General features: G+C 31.0%; 1 protein-coding gene across 1 annotated transcript in view; it reads left to right on the forward strand.

Moving 5' to 3' along the window:
* LOC129906063 (BTB/POZ domain-containing protein Tiwaz) overlaps positions 1–18,196 on the forward strand; it is a 50,403-nt gene extending 32,207 nt beyond the window's left edge. The window contains exons 4-6 of the mRNA XM_055981696.1: positions 16,813–16,920; positions 16,983–17,470; positions 17,532–18,196. Coding sequence (XP_055837671.1) covers positions 16,813–16,920; positions 16,983–17,470; positions 17,532–17,968 — 1,033 coding nt within the window. The 3' untranslated portion in view covers positions 17,969–18,196. The remainder of the gene's footprint in view (positions 1–16,812; positions 16,921–16,982; positions 17,471–17,531) is intronic.
* Positions 18,197–21,821: the final 3,625 nt, after the last annotated feature.

Consider the following 21,821-nt stretch of genomic DNA (forward strand, 5'->3'; position numbering starts at 1 on the left):
AAAGTAGGTGTTCGGACAGCATATAGCCAGTTTTTGCCAGAGACTTCCTCTCTCTCTCTCTTTTTGACACGTCCTGAACAGTATAAGAGCGAGAGTGCCTTGGGGATAATAACAGTAAACATTTCGTAATTTTAACGTTTTTTTTTTCTTGTTCTTCTTCTGTATTCTTTCCCACACACAAAGTTTTTTTTTTTACAGTTGATACCTTACCTACCTACTTAAGTATGTGACACACATTTTCTGTGTAATTGGAAAATAAATACAGATAATGACTTTATAAAAGGAGAAAGAGGAGGAGAAGGGTCACGTTTGTTTCAATACTTTATTCATATAATATGCGCTCACCTGGAGCGATTGATTAATATGTTTTTTTTTTTCTTTTTCATTTAATTTTAATTTTTGTATAAATAATGAGAAAAAATCCTTCAATGGGGATAAATGGTCACTTTGTTGTTTTTCATGATGAGTAAGACAAATACCATAATTTAGAATTTGAAAGAATGAGAAGTCAAATTTTGTCACTAATTAAATTCTAATAAGCCTTTTTAAAATTGAACAGATTGGTTTCATCATTATATTCAAACCTTGTAGTTAAGAGTTTTTGGTGATTATCCCTAAAAGGAAAATTTAATATTTGTATGATCAAAATGAACGCTTTTTCTCAAAAGCGATTTTTACGATTTTGATTAAAAAAATATTTATGTATAGTGGCAAATCAGAATTTTCTTTTGATGTGAAAAAATATTTTAGGGACCGGTAATTGCAACAAAAACTTTTGTATAAAAAACGTTAAATTAACCTTAATATCAGAATTAAGGAAAATTAACAAAAAAAAAAAATTGTTTTGAATTTCGAAAAATAATTCTTTTGAAAACGGATCAATACATTTTTTTAGTTTTGTTTTTATATCTCGATTAGTATTTCCTTTAAAAAAGGGAAGTTAATTTTGATATCCTACGTTTTTTTCGAAAAATAAAATTCTTAAAATTTGGCATACCTATATTTTGTTTGAAAATCAAAATCTCTTAAAATAAAATGCACGACTGGGTAGCACGAACTTGCTCTAAGAGTTCAAGATACTAAAATTTTGAAGACTTTTACATAGAAATTTGTAAGATGCATATATAAAAAAAATTGTGTTTCAAATTAAAATAGGTATCAACATGTTACATATATCTAATTGAACTTCAAAATAAGTATGCATTTTATTTTCTCTTAATAATATTGATATGAATGTTTAGAAAAAGTATTTTTTTTTAAATCTTTAGAGGCGTTTTTTTTTTTAATAATTTTTTATAAGTATTTTTCTGAAACATAGTTTTAAAATAAATTTGGTATGCCATTTTGTAACATCTAAAACCAAAATTTAAAAGAAATTCAATTTCAGTTGTTCGAAAATTAAATTTTTTTTTTTTTATAAATCCTAAAATCAACTTTTCCAAAATTTTATTTTTAACATATCCAAAGTAAATGAAAGAAATGTACAAAAAAATTCGTTGAAATCAAATTAGTAGCTTCGAAGAAAATCAGATTAAAAAATGAATGGTTCTATGGCAGGTACCTACTGGTACTGATTTTCGAAATAAAATTGTATCTTTTAATAAGAGACCTTGTCTTAAAACTAACATATTAATTTTTTTTTGAAAAAAACCTTTGGAGCCGTTTTTGAGCAAATTTTTTTATGTAATAGGTCTTACAAACAAAGTTAACAAAAACCACGATTTTACCATTAAAGATTTTTATTTTTCATCTGACAATGCAAAATAAAATTATTTTGATACAAGTGCCCTCAATTTTTGATCATAATATTACAAAACAAATAAAATTTTTGTTTAAGCTTTCCTGAAATGATGGACGGATAAATTGATGTATTCTACTTATAAATGGCAATTATGGTTTCACCCCCAGACAAAAAAAAAACTCAATAAAATAAATGAAATTCCACTATGATATTAAGATTTTCTACTTGATACTTACCATAGACAAAATTGGAATCGCAAAAAAAAAGAACTGCAATACAACCCATTTTCTTACTTTATTTTTTTTTTTTTTTAATTAGGAAAATTTTCAATGAAATCATTTTTGGATTTAAAAAAAAATATTCAAAATTTTTTTTTTTTTTTTTGAATTTTTTTATGAAGGACCAGTGAATTTTCTTGAATTTTTTTTTATGTGTCGATTAATTTTTCATTTTAAATTCATAATTTTGGAAATTTTATACCAACAATTTTGAACAATTTTTTGACATGCTTTTTTTGTACTTTTAAAAACATAACCTGTCACCCTAAATGGGTGACATCCGAAATAATTTTAACAGATAAATAAAAGTAAGCTATTTTTAATTCCTACTGTTAATTTGATTGATTTATGTCAATTATTAAAATTACAAGTTAAAATTTAAAAAAAAATCATCAAACTAAAGTTCGCTTCTCAGCTCTTTTGTTTGAACGAAGTCAGATACGAAACAGCTTTCTCTGGCCTATTCATGGTCTATTTATGTTATATATGGCATAATGTACTTACATTCCTAAAAAAACATGAGATGTGGGATCGTCACAAACGGGACACTCGTAGAATAAATCCACTGTTTTGCTTTCTTATAAATTTTTCTATTCTAACATTATTTTTTTTTAGTTAATTAAACTATGCAAATTAAAATATGATCATTTTAACATAATAAATCTATTCTTAAATATAAATTTTTCACATTTTAAATGAAAATTTTAATTAAAACTAATTTTTAAACAAAACAGAATGGAATACAAATTTTTTTTTTTCTTGGAACTTCATCTGACTCCTTTTTTAAATACAACGTCTTAATTAATCTTATTTTACATATTCATCAACTAAAACAGACACAAAAATATTATTCCTTGAAATCATAGTCTTACGAGTATCATGCCTCAATTAGCATTTTGATGATGATTCAAAAATGAAAATCTTTTCTCATATCACATTGCCCTTTCAATCTTTTGAAAGAACAAAATCTATAGGCATCAATGTTTGAAAATATATTTTTGATTTCATTTCAAAATGAAAGATGAAAATTCAAAAATATCCAAAAAGAACCAAAAATCATGATGTCATCTGGAATCTTTCTGAATTCTCACAAAGAACAAAATACCACTCGTCATGGGTAAATAAAATATTAGGTACCTACTGATGGATTTTCGATGGAATTTTTGAATAATACGATATCCATATTTTGTCTTAAAAGGATTTTCAAAAGTATACCTACTTCATATATGAGAGGACATGTAGAATAGGCTCCCTTTCTCATCATTTTGATAGATGGGTATAAGGATCTCACATAAAGGATGATATAAATGACGATGATAATACGGGTATATTAAGCTTCAATGAACAATGAACAGAAAGAGATGTATGAATGACAAGTTTTTGAGCTGTAATTGGGTTTGGAAAATAATCTAACCCATTCGAAAATTTTGAATGCACATTTTATTTTTTTAACCTTTTTATAGACTGCAAAAAGGATCCAAACTATAGCTTTTTGTTCTCTCATAAATATTGGAATAATATTTCTATCCATCGGAGACCTACCGAATAACGACTGTTATAATATGATCTACAGGATTCATCCAGGATAAAACCTTTGAGTTTACTTAAGCGAATAAAAGTCAAATATCATTGACATGAGGATTTGCATTTAAAAGAGATGAAATAGAAAAGATACAAAATATCATAACAAATATTAAGTCAAGCAAAAGAAAAGTTGAAAAAGATGCATGGGGATGGGATATTGGTAAAGGATATTGAAAAAATAAAGTTGAAGCGGAAAGCCACCTGGTGAATGGACAAATTATTCGCATCTCTTCTAGCCCTAATTTTTCAATCATCCAGTTATACTATAAAACGAATAATTTCAATATAAAGAAATAGACTTATTGAAAAATTGGACACTTAATAAACAATCCTATAAGAACTCATAAATAACACTTTTGTGTGCTTATTAAGAATCTGAAGTCATAATTTCATTAGCACGTCAAGTTTTCGAGATACTTAAATATTAATAGGTCAAAAACGCGTTTTTGTGGTACTTTTGGCGTTGAATTTCATCACCGTTAAATTTTTTTTTTCGCAAAACTACATATGCAATATTCAAAAGCCATATTTTATAGTCTTAAATACGTTTATTTTTATTTTCAAAATTGTTTTTTTCTAAAAGATATTTGGTATAGAAAGGTATGATTTCTCAAAATCTTGGTGGTTAAGGTAAATTATGGTTTTTGAAGCAGATTTGAAGTAAATTTCAGTTTTCGATTTAAAAAAATAGCAAAATATTACGGAAAAATAATATTTTTAGGTCAAATGTCAAAAAACATTTCATTTAAAATTAGTTTTTGGGACTTTATAGCTAAAATTGTGATGAGCAGAGCTCAAAAACTAGACGTGATGGAAAAAATCTGTAAACTGTTTTGAATTCAGCACACTCAAGTTTATTAAAATCACCTTACAGAGTTCTTGCTCCCGACTTTTTTTGTTTTTTTTGCCGACCAGTGTAATCGTACAGTGTTTCAACCAGGGTTGTAAAAAATCTTTTTTTTTAATACATTTGTTTTCTATTACAAATTTAAAAGAAAAAAATATTCAGGTATTGGAAATACAAACATTTTGCTTTGAAAAATTTAACCATATCGAACCTAATGTAAGGCCAAATAGTAAAAATTGTAAGAAATTCAACGAATATTAAAAAAAATGCAGAATGTGTACTTGCGGATTTTGGAATTAAAATGTTTGAACCAAAAATAACGGTGCCTGTCGTATACTAATTTCGGACAAAATTAATTTTCTCGAAAACGGCTCCAACGATTTTGTTAACAAAAATCTAATAATAGTTTTTAAACAAGGTCTATTTTTTGTTAATTTTTTTTTTTGAAAATCACGGTATTAACGGTACCTGCCATAGACCCGTTTTTTCAAATCTGATTTTCTGCTATTGTATTTCAAGGAATTTTTTTACACAAAAGAATTTATAATTTCAATATAAATCAGAAATAAAATTTTAAAAGAAATAATTTTTGGATTAAAAAAAAAATTGGATTTTTTTTTTTTTGAAAAATCAATTTTTTCAAAAACGGGACTTGAATTTTTTCTGAAATTTTGGTTTTAGATGTTGAATAGGGATTTCTACAAAATGACATACCAGTTTTAATTTAAAACCTTTCTTCCAACAAAAAATTTTATAAGAAAATTGCTTTTTAAAAAACGGGCCTAACGATTTGAAATTTTTTTCTAAAATTGCATATATATCAAATAAAACTGCATACTTGTTTTAGAAAGCAGTTTGATTTCAGATGCTGTTTTGTTGCTTTGAAAAACGGATTTTATCAGCCTTATTGTGATTCACAATTATCTATCGATAGTTGATAAATACTGAAATTTGGGATTTTTAAACCTAATTTATAGGAAAAATGATGTTCAACTTTTTAATGGAATTTTGTAATTACAATTAATTTAATAACGCTAAGGACAATTTTCTGCTTTCAAAACCTTTCTAATAATTTCCCAACTTGGTAATCCTAATATCCTATATCGCTATTATCAAAGCAGGTCTATCACAAAAATCGCTAATTGACAGTCTAAACAAACTCTCGTCATAGAATACGAAAGACCATCACTGGATAATTTATCTCAGAAAACTATTTAGCGACTCATTGAGTTTCTGGAACTAAAATGCACATCAAAGCGCCATAAAATTGAAATACGGGGAAATGTGGTATTGCAGGAGTGTGCATTAGGAAATGTGGCAATTAAGTGAAGTGTAAAATTACTGCAACTACCACCACCACCATTATTTTACCTGCCTATCTGATGATAATCCTGCCACTTTCAATTATTATGTCTCTCTATCTCTTTGAAAGCGCGCCATTTCGAATGGGATAAGGCATCAGATTTTTTTTTTATCTTTCTGTTGCATGTAGGTAATCGCTTATGATGTGTTTGCTTTCGTAGCAGGCAGAGGTTGTGTGTGATCATTCCGCATGATTAACCTCTCGACAACACAAAAGCGCATCGTTTCACCTTTCATTTGCAATATGACTGCACATTAAACAAACATACACACAAACACACACACAAGTTCCTCTTTCTAGACAGAAACACACAGAACAGTAAACCAAACACGTTAATGGGTTTGCTCACGTGTGAAATCTGGATTTTGGCAGGATGTAAGAGTGCCTATATCCTTTCAGCATTCAATTCAAAATCTCTTTGAGTTTTTTTTTTGTTGTTGTTTTTTTAATTTTTATGTTGGCAGAAGCAAATTCAAAAAGCCTCCTCGACTTTTCCTATTTGTCGGCTCGTTTGACTTTCAAATTTTAGATTTTAAGGTTACTGCATTTCAAATTTATAGTCAATTAAAATACTTCTCGATAGTCAAAGTCGAAGTAAAGTGCGGTGCTTACTCACATCATTGCATTCTGGTTAATACCGCACGATGCATGCATGCATATTCAAATTAGTAATGTGCAATCAATTAGATATTAAAGGAGCAGAATGTTATTGGCTAAATATGAAAAGGCAGTCAAATTCAGTTTTACTATGTTACGTTGAAGTTGAATAACAAGGTCTGTAGGAAATTAGGCTTTATAAGATGAGGTGATTAAATAGAATTGAATAAATTCCCCAACTTGTCTGAGAGTGTGAGTTTTTAAATATGAATTTAATGGTTGGTGTAATAAAATAATTTTTTTTTTGGATTCGTCACATATTCAAAAAAATTTTTATGCTCTTAGATATATTATGAAAACAAAAACTCAAAAAAAAAAAAATAAAAAAAATAATAGTACTATTTTTTTATTTATGAAATTTGTATATAAAAAGTTTTAAAAAATTAAACAAGTGTGACTCTAAGAGCAAGCTAGTGCGACCCAGTTTTGTTTGTTATTTCTTGTTGTGTTTGAACTTTTTGCAAGAATAAATGTTACGTATACGCCATACAAAAATTCTATAAAATTTCATCCTAAAACATTATTATGGTAAGCACTATCTTCTATCAGACTGACTTACTTTAGGGTCGTAATATAGATGTTCAACTTCATTTAGACAAGTTCCGACAGAAACCTAGAGCGTTGGGGTCATTATGAAACAAGAAATAATTGTAAAGAAAACAAAATAGGTATCCTACCCTTTCAATTCAATAAAGGGTGCCCCAAAACTAACACAAAATTTTAATTAAAAAGAAAAAAAAAATAATTTTTAGTCTTTTAATTGTAATTTTTTTATTGAACCATTAAGTTCAAAGGATGGGGTTATTTATGGAATAACGATTCGGGCCAACAGCATTCGGCATTCCTTTGTCGAAATTTTCCATGACCAATGACCATTCTTCATAAATGTGTCTGAATTTCGTTTTCGTGCTAATTGTCATCACCAGTATTTTTTTTTCTTTTCTAAAATCTCCTTTCGAACTAATATAACTTCCATTAAGGATTCTCAAGGTATTGCAATTTTTCGAAAACGGATTGTAAGAAATTGTATTTAAATTTAAAATAGGTACATAATTAATTAAATGATTTTATAATTTATATTTTTATCTGAAATTTGAAATACCTTTTCCTATTTCATAATAAAATGAATAGGTCAATAAATCTTTCATACTCCGAAGGTATAAATGCTTATCAATAACGCATGTTTGTAAATAAAATAATTTCAAATTAAAAATTAAGGTATAAAAAAACACTCGAAAATGATTAAAATCTTCTTTGATAAAAAATAAAGTCCAGGAAAAACCAAAATTATAAAAATACTTCTTGTTTTTAATCAAACCTTATCATACAGACCAAAATCATGCAGCTGGAAAATTTAAGTTTCAGACACTGTTTTTTTTTTAAATCAAAACAATGTTAAATTAGTTTTTTTTTTCATTTAGCTATGTTAGAAATAAGTTTGTATTCGTCTTAGTTATAAGAGTTCATTATAATTTCATTCCATCAAATCAACCCAAAAAAAAGCGTTCCCTGAATACTTCAAACGCATTAATGCCAAGAAATCATAAAAATGTTGAAAAATGCCTGATTTTTCAAACTTTGGATATTTCATCCCCTTATGTTGATAAAAACAATGCATCAAGTCCTTAAAGATAGTAAAATTTCTTATATTTTGAGCTTAAAACCGTTTCCGCTAGATTATAGTTTCTAAAATATTACTTCTCTAGAATCATCAATTTCGTCGGATTCTAATAATTTTTTCGATATTGTTTTTAAGAAATTAAGATAACTAGTTATAATGTATTCCACAAAATTTCTGTACGACAGTTCGTTCTCAAAATATTGAGATTTAAACTCAGAAGAAACCCCAATTCAATGCTGCATTCAAACTAATCCGGAAGAGTATTTTCGTCGGGCGGTCATGTTCCGTTTTTGGACCATTTATACAGTAAAAAAATTGACAAAGCTTGATTCGTTCGTTAAGTCGTTCTGGTGGTTGAGTGCCTTGCCAACCCCCAACTACCTTAAGACCCCGCTCACACTAGTTTCGAATTAAGTTGGCAACAGTCACTTTGCTTTTCAAGCGACGATATATCGTCGGCACAACGCCAAAACCGCAAATCGGCATTTTCGACATTTTCACTTTAATGCATCATTTTACTTGTTATCGGTCCCTCTATTGGATCCCGATCCTCCAACTTTTGCCTTGAAGTCGTAACTATCAATTTCCGTTGCATGAGTTTCCAAAACTTGAAAGAAGTTTTTCTCAAACGTACAATTTTCAAGATTTGGCTTTGTGCCCACGTCCTATTGTGAGTTTCGCGTGAAAAAAATTCAACCCAAAAAAATTACATTTCACTTTTCCTTTATTGTGAGTTGAGGGCGACAAGTTGTTCGGGTCCCGAATACTCCTCGTATTTTGAACTTTTTTTTAGTTTTCACTCTGATGCAACTTGCAACAACTTTTTTTAAATTCCGGACAAACAAAAATATTTCGGGCGAAAAATTGTCCACGTGAAATTCACAACGGGGCTGATAAATAGTACAAAAAAAGAGGTTAGTTAATTTACTTTGTCAATAAGTTAAAAGAGCTTAAGTCAATTTTTATCATTTTTCAGTATAAGCAAATGAAATTTGTGGACATCATTTTTTTGTACTTTTTTTGTGATTACTTTTAAACTGTTGCCGCTAGACTAACAATTTTTTTTAGGATACAAGCTTGTTATACCCTTTATTTTCATATGTATATTTTTTCTTGCAAACGTTTGGGACGACCGTTACAATTGAAAAAATATATTACTTTGAATTAAGTACACAATTTGGCGGACATTTCAAGGAACAAAACAACTTATGTTACTTAAGTTGTTTTTCAAAATTGGTTTTGGTTCAAAATGCAATTTTTTAAAATTGCTTAAGTCGACATAAGAACACAAATGGTTCACTCGACCACAAGTTTAAAATAGCTTACGTTGACCTAAGCGATGAATATATTTGAATTCAAATTGTCATAAAAGCTTATGTCACGACTTAAGCTGATTTAAAAAAATTTATTCTTTTTAAGATTTGGACGATTTTATTTTAACATATACATAAGCTTTTATGCACATGCAGTTTTTGTCCAAAAAGACTTAAGCTACTATGATTTTTTTTAAATTTAACGGTTTATATTTTGCGTAGAGAAATGAGACCCAGACTAAAACAAAGCTGAACAAAAGGTGAACATGTTAAGCAAATAAAATCGATTTTCACTTATGTCGACATAAGCTCTTTTAACTTATTACCACAGTTATAATCTAGCTAAAGACGCATTAAAAAATTAAAAATATAAAACTTTTTTCAAGTCTTAGTGGGTTTTTAAGCCTTTAAAGTCGCTGGACTTATGTCGTTTCTGAAATAAACGATTTTTTGTTTGTAAAACTTTTGTTTTCATCTAGCTATAGCTTTTGAACCCTGCTTCTGATTTTAATGAATAAAATAGTAGTAGATAGAGTAAATCTTTACCTCTTTATTGATGTATAATTTTTAAGCTTGCGTGTCATTATGGCTGCCAAAATAATTAAAAACAGGTAAAATGTCATATATTCAACAGTTAAAAACGCTACACCGTGAGAAATCTGGCTATAACTTTTGAACCCTGAGTTCAATTTTAATGAATTTAATAGATATAGATAGAGTAATTCCTTACCTTTTTATAGATGTATAACAAAAGGGTGTGCGTGTCAAGATTGTCAAAATAACTTAAAACTGGTAAAAAATCATGTATTTAGCAGTCAAAAATGTTGTCACCGGGTGAAATATTTCCATATATTTTGAACCCTTTTCTTTCAGTTTTCGTGTTTGGGGGGGTCTGACATACATATTTTTTTTTATTTTTCCAGAAGATGAATAACTATTATACATAAATAAGAAATCTAAAAAAAAAAAAAAATTTGGGAAAAATGGACTTATGCTGTTTCTAAAATAAACGATTTATTTGGTGTGTTTGGTGCAATGTTAAATACATCATTTAAAGGAACGCTTCAGGACTATCTAAATAAATGATGCAGTATATTGACATTGACATATTCTGTATGTTTTTGGTATTTTTAATCAGAATTCTATTATCTGTTCTTATAACACGGTGTCCTAATTTTCTATAAAAATAGATGTAAAAAATTACATGAAATTTAACTTAAATTCAAACGTCATCAGTTTTCGTGTTGAATTTAATTATCTCAGCTTTTCATGTTTTCATTTTGAATAATCTTCTATTTTTATCTTTCTTTTTCTTATTAAAAATAATTAAAAAACATTTGGTTTGAGAGTTCCATGTTTTCATTTATCGACATACAAAAAATATGAAAATTCTCCTTCTTAAAATTTCCACCCACTATACAAACACCCACCATTATATTAAAAAAAAAAAAAAAAATACCTTAAGGTACCTAAAAACATACATACTTTTATATATTTTCCTTCAAATAAATATGAGAAGGCCAATTTGCAATTGCTTTAGGCCAACAACATCCTCCCACTCCTTCCACTCTACAAACACACATACATTTCTCAAAATTGCTTCAAAGTCAGTTAATAAGATTTTTTTTTTTGAAAACCGCTTCAGGTTAAATTCGTGCGCTCCTCAAGCATTAACGAAAGCAAAACCATAACCAAAACTTTCCACCGTGATATGTTACACATAACAATCTCTCCCGAATCACATCTCATATAACCAAGAGGATGAAAAAAAGGGCCACATCGCGCAGAGAGGGAGAACTGGATGCACTTCTGAATCTCAGAGATTGATGCATTTTTCTGACGACCGACCACTCGTTGTGTGTGCACTTCAAGAGATACAAATACCCACGAGTATTTCACCTGGAATAGAATTTCTCATCATTCTATCATAATGTTGTACCTTCAGTATTAAAGCTGTGATGGGACTTGTAAAGGGGAGGGGGGAAAAATGTACTTGCAACAGAATTTATGCCAATAAATGATCTGCTTCCCCCCCCCAAATACAAAACGCAGTATGTACGCGCGTCTTCTTTGATTCACCTCGAGGTGTACTTGCCAAGTTGTTTTTCGCATATCTAAGCAGCACCGAGAGAGTCAAGTCGAGTCGAACTTATATATACGAAAAAGGTAAGGTAACCATATAAATACGCCTGGGAAACTTTATTTTTGATTGGAATAACATTCAAAATGCATTCAGGCGGTTTTCTTCTTCATCGTATAATAGTCGTTGTCGTTGGTTGTTGTTTTTGTTGGTGTATGTCGGTATAGCTTTGGTTATGGTTGGTATTAATATGAAGTTCCAAGAGGGACACCCGCACAGCCCAAAATATTCATACATGTTTCGGGTGAGTTGCCCCTGTTTTCTTTCCTTCACAAATTTTGTTCTTCCTTAAAGGGCAAGTATTGGTTTTATAGAAACGCCTTTGAACTTATTTAATTCTTATTAAATTCCTTTAATGTTTCTTAATTAAATTAACCGCTGACGAGCTTGTCGTAGAGAAAACTTTTTGGGGAACTTTGACCCCCTAGCCAATTTTTCCGAGTGTGGGTCTCAAAAAAACACCAACTAGAAATTTTTCGCTTTTTTCAAGTCCTCCAATATAATCATTTCGAAGGATTTTTTCTATCACCCCCCCCCCCCACTCCCCTCACTCTTTTTACAAATCTTTTGATCGTATGATAAAGTAACAAAGTAGGTAGGTACTTTTTTGAATCAAATTTTTTTTCGCTTAGATGTTGGTTTTGAATATTTTTTTAGTTCAGAAGATTTTTTGGGGCACTTTGACCCCCTTAGTAATTTTACCGAACATAATTCTCCAAAAAACATGAATCTCAAAGATCAGCCGTTATCCTCCAGTTTTTGACATAAGGAGTTTTTCTGTTAATTTCGAAGGAGTTTTTCACACCCTCCCCCTCCCTCTTCGTTAGCAGGAAAAGATGCATCAAAACTTTTTTGAAAGAATATATTTTATCTTAACCACTAATGTGATTATAGTTATTGAGGCATTCTAGATTAACCTCCAATCGCCACCGCTTTGTTCAAGTTTTTAATAATGGAGGTATTCTGTACCCCCCCCCCCCACTTCAAACCATACACATAAGAAAATCTATCCGTACAACTTTTTAACCAATTTTTCACGCTTGTTTATAGACTAACCGCTACTGGTACTCCTTTACGACACAATCTGAAAAAAATATGGGGAACTTTGACCCCCTTAGAAAATTTAAGCAAATCTCTTGACAAACGTTTCAACACAACAGTTCACCGCTTCTTCATAGTTTTTGCTAAAACAGGTTGTTTTTTCTGTTTTCATAAGTAAAGAGTTTTTGCTCACCCCTTCCTAAAATACTTGGCCAGAATTCATACAAAAAATCAAACCATCTTGCAGTTTTCAACTTTTTTCGTTATAACTTTAATTTTCCAGGCCTCTCCGCAAAATCGTAGATTAACGAGGATATTCACACACTTTTGGGGAACTTTGACCCCCTCAGAAATTTTTTTGAACAGCCCATCGCTCAAGAAATAACTCCGCCAATTTGTCTCAATTTTTCGTTTAAAAAAATTCATTTAAAAGAATTTTTTTTCTGACCCCCCCCCCCCCCTTCAAAAAACGCAAAAAAAAAATGGTCCGAACCTATAAGCTAATACATGCCCCCCTTGAAGTTTTAGTCTTTTACTGTTATAACTTTCATTTTCCGGACCTATTTGAAGACTTCCCGGTAACGTTGAAATCCGTCAACGAGACATGCATTTTTGGGGAGCATTGACCCCCTTATAAAATCTTGAGGACCACAAATGTCGAAAGAAACCATACAACCAACAACTTCACCATTTTCTATCAGTTATTGAAAAAGAAGTTTTTTTTAAGGGTATCGATATAATTAAAAAGAAATTTTCGAGACCCCCCTTCTCAAAAAAAAAACTTGGCCAAACTCATGAGCACCACCATACGACCCCGAAAGCTTCCAATTTTTAAGTAAAAACTTTGATTTTACCATACCTAGCTCTTTAAGAACTAAGAAGGAAACCTAAAAAAACTTATTTGCTAAAAATAAAGTTTTAGGGGACTTTCTTCCCAAATCGATCTCTTTCCCCCTTCACCCACCTTCCACCCGCACCTGACACAAAATATTGAAATATGAACCATCTACAACCGCACTCCCAAAATCTTAATATGTTTACGAATATTCGAAGCGCCCTTGGTGGCTTGACTTCTTGTTGCCTTTTATTCTCTCCAACCCCCCCCTCCCTGCCTCGTCCTCATACAATACAACTTCTTTCTTGTAAGGTAACCTACAAGTTATAAAATATCTTATATCCCCTCAGTATAGGATTCTCGAGGAGTATAGGAAAATCGGAAGGGGCAAAATCTTTCTCATGCCTTTCCATATAATCCGCCTGTTGGCCGCCGCACACCAGCCAGCACCGCACCATCATGTGACGACTTCTTCCTTTTTCATAAGGATTTCTCTCTTCTATGTTGACTCCCAAAATTCGCCCTCCAGCTAATCTGGTTCGTCTATCCTCTGCCCCCCCCCCCACCCCCCCCCCTCCGAAACCCCAATGTGCCACCCGAATAGTATCCATGAAGGCAACAGCAGCGAAACACGACCAAGGAGCCCATATCCTCTCGTACACCATACAGCAGAAGCGTAACGTTATGGCATTGCCAGAGGTGTTGGGGATTCAAGTGGGCCACAGCAGCAGCAGCCCAGCTCAGAGTCGCCGCCCGATATGCTTGCGATAGTAGTGTGTGGTATGGATATGGCAAGGCAGAAGGGTATAAGACCGACTGGATGGCTGATGGCACTATATCGTGTACACTCTCTCGCTCCCTCTCTCCCGCTCACTCTGTCTCTGTCTGTTCAGTGGATGGCAATCGTTTCCTCTCCTGCGGTGCTCCTGGGTTCAGTTCGCTTTGGTTTGAAGATACTTCTTTTTTTTAGGTTTTTCTTTTTTTTTTTGCTAAAAAAGTTTTGAAGGCAAAAACCTTATCTCAACTTTAAAGTATACGAGCTTTAGTTGCTGCTGTGAAGCCTTGGTGCTTCTATACTGGCTGGCTGTCTCTGGTGCTGCAAACCTCTTTCAATATACCAGCACCAGGCGGCTCCCCACATCATGTGTGTGCCCAAGAGTGGGTTTTTGGTACATTCGTTCGTTGGTTGTGTGCGTATGTAGCTTTACGAGTGTGTGTGTGTGTGTGTATTGAAAAATATATAAATGTGAACCTATACAAACATTGGGTCTGAGTACACAAATCTAAAAAATCCTTCAGGCCAAGTTAAGAAGAATTTTATGCCATTGGCCATTTGGATGGGTTTCGAATTAAATCTCATCTGATGATGATGTACAAATACACACACACATATACACACTTACATACCTACTTTTTGAACATCGGAGGCATTCGTTATACTATATTTTGTAGATAGAAAGATGGATTTAAGTAACTGCAGTGAGTTTGGCATAAGATGGTTTGGTGGAAGGGGGAAAATGGGGGGGGGGGGGGGGATGGTGTTTTATTAGAAAACTCTTGGTACTGGGGGTATTTGTTAATATTGTAACGAAGTATCGGAACTTTTTGCGGGAGTGATAGCCATCGTTAGAGATAGGACTTGGTCATGTGGAACAATGTTTGAAGGTGAAGTGAAGATATCTTTGCCGCATTTAAGTTATAGTTTTTTGATAACCTGGGTTTGGGTAATCTGTGGTTATTTTTCAAGGTAACACAGGAAAAGTTATTATATGTTTCTGTTATTTTTTTTAGTTTTTTTTTTTTTTTTGTAATAAGTTACTGTTTTACCAAATAAGAGGAAAAGCGCCAAAGAGATATCTACGGATACTCAAGCCTCGAAATAAGTTTTGGTTTATGGATATTGATTTAGATTCAAAAATTAGAAATTTGTGTTTTAAGATTTTCGAAAAATATTCAAAGGTTCCCCGAGTAGAAAACAATGCATCCAAGTCCATTGAGTGAGACATCAAAACAAAGGTCGTTTTCATCTCGATTAATGACTGAAGTTGCTGAGTTATTTGCAACCAAAGTTATATTGTTTTTTTTCTTAAAAATGGATTTTGGAAGCAGGTATCTTCGGACCCAAGCGTCGAAACAAGTTTTGATTTAAAGATATGAGTTCATATTGAACCACTCTACGCATTTAGGTAAAAAAATTAGAAATCTACATTTTTTCAGATTTTTGATTTTCTCAAAAAAAAAAAAAAAAAATGCATTTTAAAAAATCCAAATCCATCGATTGAGACATCAAAATAAAGGTCTTTTAAAGCTCAATTTATGACTGAAAACCAAAAGTTCCTTTGATGTCGAGTTGCTGAGTTATTTGCAACCAAAGTTACAACATTTCTTAAAAATGGGTTTTGAAAGCAGATATCTTCGGACCCAAGCTTTGAAACAAGTTTTGAATTAAAGATATGAGTTCATATTGAACAAGTCTATGCCTTTAGGTACTAAAACTAGAAATCTATATTTTTCAGATTTTCGAAAAAAATCCTAGGTTAACCATTGCCAAAAAAATTCCAAATTCATCAATTAAGACATCAAAATGAAGGTCTTTGAAAGCTCAATTATTAACTGAAAATAGAAAAGTCCTTTGATGTCGGGTTGCTGAGTTATTTGCAACAAAAGTTAAAACTCTTTTTACAAAGGGGTTTTAAAAGCAGATATCTTTGGACCCACGCCAAGTCTTGAAACAAGTTTCTGTTGAATGGTATAAGTTTTTAGTGGTAAAGCCTATCGATTAAGGTATAAAAATTATGAATCAATTTTTTTTCAGATTTTCGAAAAAAAATCCAAGTTAACCCCTTCTCAAAAAAAATGCATTTTCAAAAAATTCCTCCAAATCAATCGAGTGAGACATCAAAAGAAAGGTCTTTTTAAGCTCGATTAATAACTGAAAACCAAAAGTTCCGTTGACATTGGGTTGCTGAGTTATTAGCAACCAAAGTTACAACATTTCTCAAAAATGGGTTTGGAAAGCAGATATCTTTGGACCCAAGTCTCGAAACAAATTTATAAATTGAAGATAAGAGTTCGTAGTGAACAGCTCTATGCATTTAGCTACAAAATTACATATCTATATTTTTTCAGATTTTCGAAAAAAATCCAAGGTTAACCCCTTCTCAAAAAAATGCATTTTCAAAAAAATTCCTCCAAATCCATCGATTGAGACATCAAAATAAAGGTCTTTTAAAGCTCAATTATTAACTGAAAACCAAAAGTTCCTTTGATGTCGGGTTGCTGAGTTATTTGCAACCAAAGTTGCATTTTCAAATTTTTTTTTATAAATCCATTCTTAAAAGTCAATTAGTTATTATTTTTATCTAATAATTTGAATTTTTCTTTAATTTCAGAAAAAAATGCGATATGGATCGAGAACGAGAAAGAGACGTGAAATCCATCGAACCCCGAGATCTTTCATCCACCGGAAGAATATTTGCCAGGAATGATATAAAAATCAGGTTTGTACTAAAATTGTACCCCTTAAACGACCTTATATCTTATCATTTCTTCCACTTTTTAGTGCATCACCAACAGTCTCACCGACGATCTCAAATTCATCATCACCAACACCAACCCCACCGGCCAGTTCATCAGTACCACCAGTTGGCGGAGGTGTCGGCGGTGGTGGTAGTGGTGGTGGAGGAAGTAGTAGTACCTCTTCAGGAGCTACCTCTTATCTGCACACAAATCATAAGCCTATCACTGGAATTCCATGTGTTGCCGCAGCATCACGTTACACAGCGCCAGTTCATATTGACGTAGGTGGAACCATTTACACCAGTTCTCTAGAAACTCTAACCAAATATCCAGACTCGAAGCTGGCCCGACTGTTCAATGGGTCCATACCAATTGTCTTGGATTCATTGAAACAGCACTACTTTATCGACCGAGATGGTGGAATGTTCAGACATGTTCTGAATTTCATGAGGAATTCAAGACTTTTAATAGCCGATGACTTTCCGGACTTGGAGCTTCTACTCGAAGAGGCGAAATACTTTGAAATTGAACGTAAGATTGAAACCCTTTAAGTTTAAGACCTTATTTTAATGGACTTTTTTTTTCTGAACAGCAATGATAAAACAACTCGAGACCATGAGGAAAGACCGTGTCCGAAATGGCAACTATCTGATATCACCTCCACCGCCAGCCAGGATAAAATCATCGCCCCGCATCGGTTCGACAGAATACAACTTTGAAGTTGTTGCCCTGCATATTTCTCCAGACCTTGGCGAACGGATAATGCTATCAGCTGAACGGTCTCTCCTAGACGAGGTCTTTCCCGAAGTCAATCAAGGCACTCAGACTAGCCGGACTGGAGTGTCCTGGAATCAGGGCGATTGGCGCCAAATTATCCGCTTCCCACTCAACGGTTATTGCAAACTGAATTCCGTACAGGTGCTAACACGATTGCTGAACGCTGGCTTTTCCATCGAAGCCAGTACTGGCGGTGGAGTTGAGGGGCAGCAATTTTCCGAGTATCTTTTGGTGCGGCGGATTCCTATGTGATAGTGCCTCTGTGCGGGGTGTTTTGAGGTACGTTAGGATGCAGCTTTAAGCTGGTTGACTTTAGCCTCTTTTTAAAAAATTAAAGAAATTTTTTTTGTTTTAAGTTTATAATTCACACTCACTTTCGAATTGAGGTTAGATTATATTTTATTTTTGTTGTTTTTTTTTTTTTAGTGTCCTGTGGAAAGATTGTTTTTTATGTTTCATGACTAAAAGTATGATAAGTAGATAAAAATTTAAGTAAAATAAAATTAAAACAAAAAAAAATAATAACTCTTAGATGATACGAATTTTATGGAATAAGATGCAATTTAATAGGATTGAAGTCATCAATAAATACAGTGTAATCTTTGGAAAAGAACTGATAAATTATTTTAGTTTTTTTTTTGTAATAACAATTAAAAGTTATCATTATGAGTAGATATAAAATAATGACAAAAAATGTAAGGTCTTGAGACAAAATAAACAATATTATAAGTGTCCCCCGAAATGATATTTATTTGCAAAAAACACAAAACGAATTAAATTAGAAAAAATACAAACAAAAAATTGATGTTTTCTTCTATAATTGTAATTATGTATTTATTATGAAATAAAAATAAAATGAATATTGAGTTTTGTATAATCATCCAAATCATTGCAAATATCAACATCAATTAAAAAAAAAGAGATATCACATCAAAATGCGATATTAAATGGAAATAAAAAATAAATTTAAATTTAGGCAAAATAAAATTAAAAAAAAAATACTTGTAAAGTGGATACATGAAAATTAAATGGAATTTGTTTTATTTATTTAACTTTCAGAGCGAACCCAACAATGGTCAGTATCTTAAAATTATGTGGATTTATTGCCCTGTTAAGAAAATACATGTTTCTGAAAATAAGAATATGTAAAAAAAGAGGTTGTCTGTAAAGCATGATTTTACGTGATAACGTTGTCAGAAAACAGGTTGTGTGCTTTTGTTTAAAATGAGTCAATTGAAGCGTTTACTTTTTTCAAGAAAAAGCTAAAAAAAATACCTTTTTTATTTTCTCAATATATTAATTTTTTTATTTTAAAAGCTTACAAAAAAAAAATTATGCATTTTAAAAGCCAAGTATTTCTTCTTAAGAATAAAATAATTTTTAAATTTTACAATGCGCAAAAAATATAAAAATAATTTATTGAAAACAATCATTTTCATCAAAAAAAACATGAATTTTTATCTTCTCACGTCATTAACCCCATTTTTTTCCCTAACAACCTATAAAAAATTTTGAATTCGATCAAATTTCATTAAAAAAAAGCAAAAAAAAAACATTTATTTTTATGTTCTCACGCTATGGAATCAATTTCTTTGTTTGACAATCTATACAAAATTTTATATCATGTGAAAGCTTATTATTTTACCTTTCATATGACGTGTCAATCTTATTTCAAAGTTGCCTACAAGAGAAGTTAGAATTTTTTAAAGTCAACCATGTCGAATTTCCAGACTGAGATTATGGTACTTCCCACACTGGTGGCAGTTCGGGGGGCAACAGATCTCCACTGGTGTTTTCGCAAGTATCTTGATTTAACATTGTGTAGCTTGTAGTTAGTCTACCTCAAGTAGCACAAAAGTCTAAAATACACTTTGATATGCATTTTGAATATAAAAAATATACCATTTTCTCGTATATAATAAACTCCGCTGGTTAAAAAATTAAACCGATTTTTGTATATAAATAGAGCTAGTGGTATAAAAAATGAACTGATTTTTGGTGAAAAATTATTCCTTTGAAATTGAAAAATACACAATAAATCTATGGATAAAATACACCATTTAAATTATTCTGATTTATAATTTGAACCAAAGTTTATTTTGTAACCTTAAATAGTTTGATGAATTAAAATGTACACTATTTCTTATGAAAAAAATGAAAATAAATCATTCTCTATCACAATACAATAAACTAATGATTAAATATGAATTTGAGTGCCTAATTTAAGAACGAAACAAATTCCATCTACTTATTTTAGACACTACCCCGTCTAAAAATCGAGCGCCTAAAAAATTTCAATGAATTAATGATTTTTTTTTTTTCGATTTTAAAAATCAGTTTTCAAAAATAATAATTTTTTTGTTGTTTTTTACATTTTTTTAGAAGCGTTCTCTTATTATAATATAAACGAATCGAAAAAAAGTAAGAATGCGGGATATTAGGCCGATATAGTACTATTAAAGTAAAATAATTAATCGCTGTTTTCATTATTTAAATGGCGGCCATGGAAAAATATGATGTCTCCCACTTATGCAGTCTGGTGAATTTTATGTTCACAGGGTGTACTTCCTACACCAAAGAGAGTGTACAAAATATACCGTTTCGGTTCATTTGAGAATCGAATAATTTTATGCACCAATAATGGTGTATTATAAAAACAATTGAATATCGGCGTATTTTTTGCACGGAATCTTAAAAGAAATGTTGAAATTTTACACAGAAAAGATGATGGTATAGTTTTTATACCATCTTTTTTGATAAATACACCATTTTATTCAAATTTCTCAATTTTACACCAAAATTAATGAATTTACACCAATTTATGCACCAGTGTGCTACTTGAGACCGTTATGTGTGATATACCAAATGAAAGGTAATTGTATCAGGATGCTCTTGGTTAGTAAAATTTCTATTTGCTCTTGGTCAAAAGTTATAAACTGTTGAATTCTAAAATTTTATTTTACCGTTATCTCAAAATTGTGTTTACGAAAATGATTGAAACTTCGCAAACATATAGTCGTAGTCATGGTCTATCATTACTCCATATATTTTATTCATGTATCTGTTAAAGAAAAAAAGACAAAAGTTAATACGCGATAAAAATCGGTTAAAAACCGTCAAAAACGTGTTTTTTTAAAACTTGTTTCTTCCGTTATTCAGTCAAAACTCACTAAACGATTCCAAGTTTTTGCACATGCATAAGACCAAAACCTACATGTCCTATAAGTTTGAGATTTTTTTAACGCTAAAAATCAAAAATTACAAAAAAAAAATACCCCTAAAAACAAGGTGTTTTTCAAAAATTCATATTTCGAAACGCAGAGTGTTGGAAAAAAATCCTTATCATTTTTTTCCCTCATCTTTCACTTGGCATCTTTAGAATTGTCAAAAAAAATGTCCTTTACCCAAAATAATCATTTTTTCATAGCCCCATCACGTGTACAACGTTCAAACAAAACGTTATAGCTTAGTTTCAAAATTTTTTAGAATTTTTTCTTAAATGCAGTTATTCTTAAATTAATCCTTATCTATCTATAGCAAAAAAAATCAATTCTCTACGACTTCGCTTTAGATTTTAGCCCAAATTTCATCTTTCCGTTTTACCCCTGTTTACCCTATTAAATGACGGAACTTTTAAAAATCCTTCATTTGGATTAAGCTTTAGGTTATTATCTTTCAAATAAGCTATAGAAGATTTTTGTATCTCTAATAGTTTAGTTTTAATTTTGAATTTAAATTTTTTGCCGCACTGCGAAAGTGCGAGAGTGTAACTTTAGAAAATGGCGTCACTTTTTTGTGGTGGCTGCCGTGGTTCATCGATTTATCAAAAAGTAGTTTTAGTTTTTTGTTAATTTCTCGAAAATGACAAGATAGTTCTGGATCCGGTTTTTGTTTAAAGAGCATCGAATTTTTAAAATTAAATTAGTTCTTAATTAAATAAAATTTTGAAAAAAATTAGTTTGAAATCTTTTTTTCTAATTTTATTTTTAAATTTTGATTTTGAAAATAAATTTTTCAAAAACTGTACCATAAATCGGTTTTATTTAAATTTTGTATTTTGGCCTTACAAAAGGTATAACACTTTATTGTAGGTATAACCCTTGAT

This window comes from Episyrphus balteatus, chromosome 1 (assembly GCF_945859705.1).
Source record: "Episyrphus balteatus chromosome 1, idEpiBalt1.1, whole genome shotgun sequence".
NCBI classification, from domain to species: Eukaryota; Metazoa; Arthropoda; class Insecta; order Diptera; family Syrphidae; genus Episyrphus; species Episyrphus balteatus.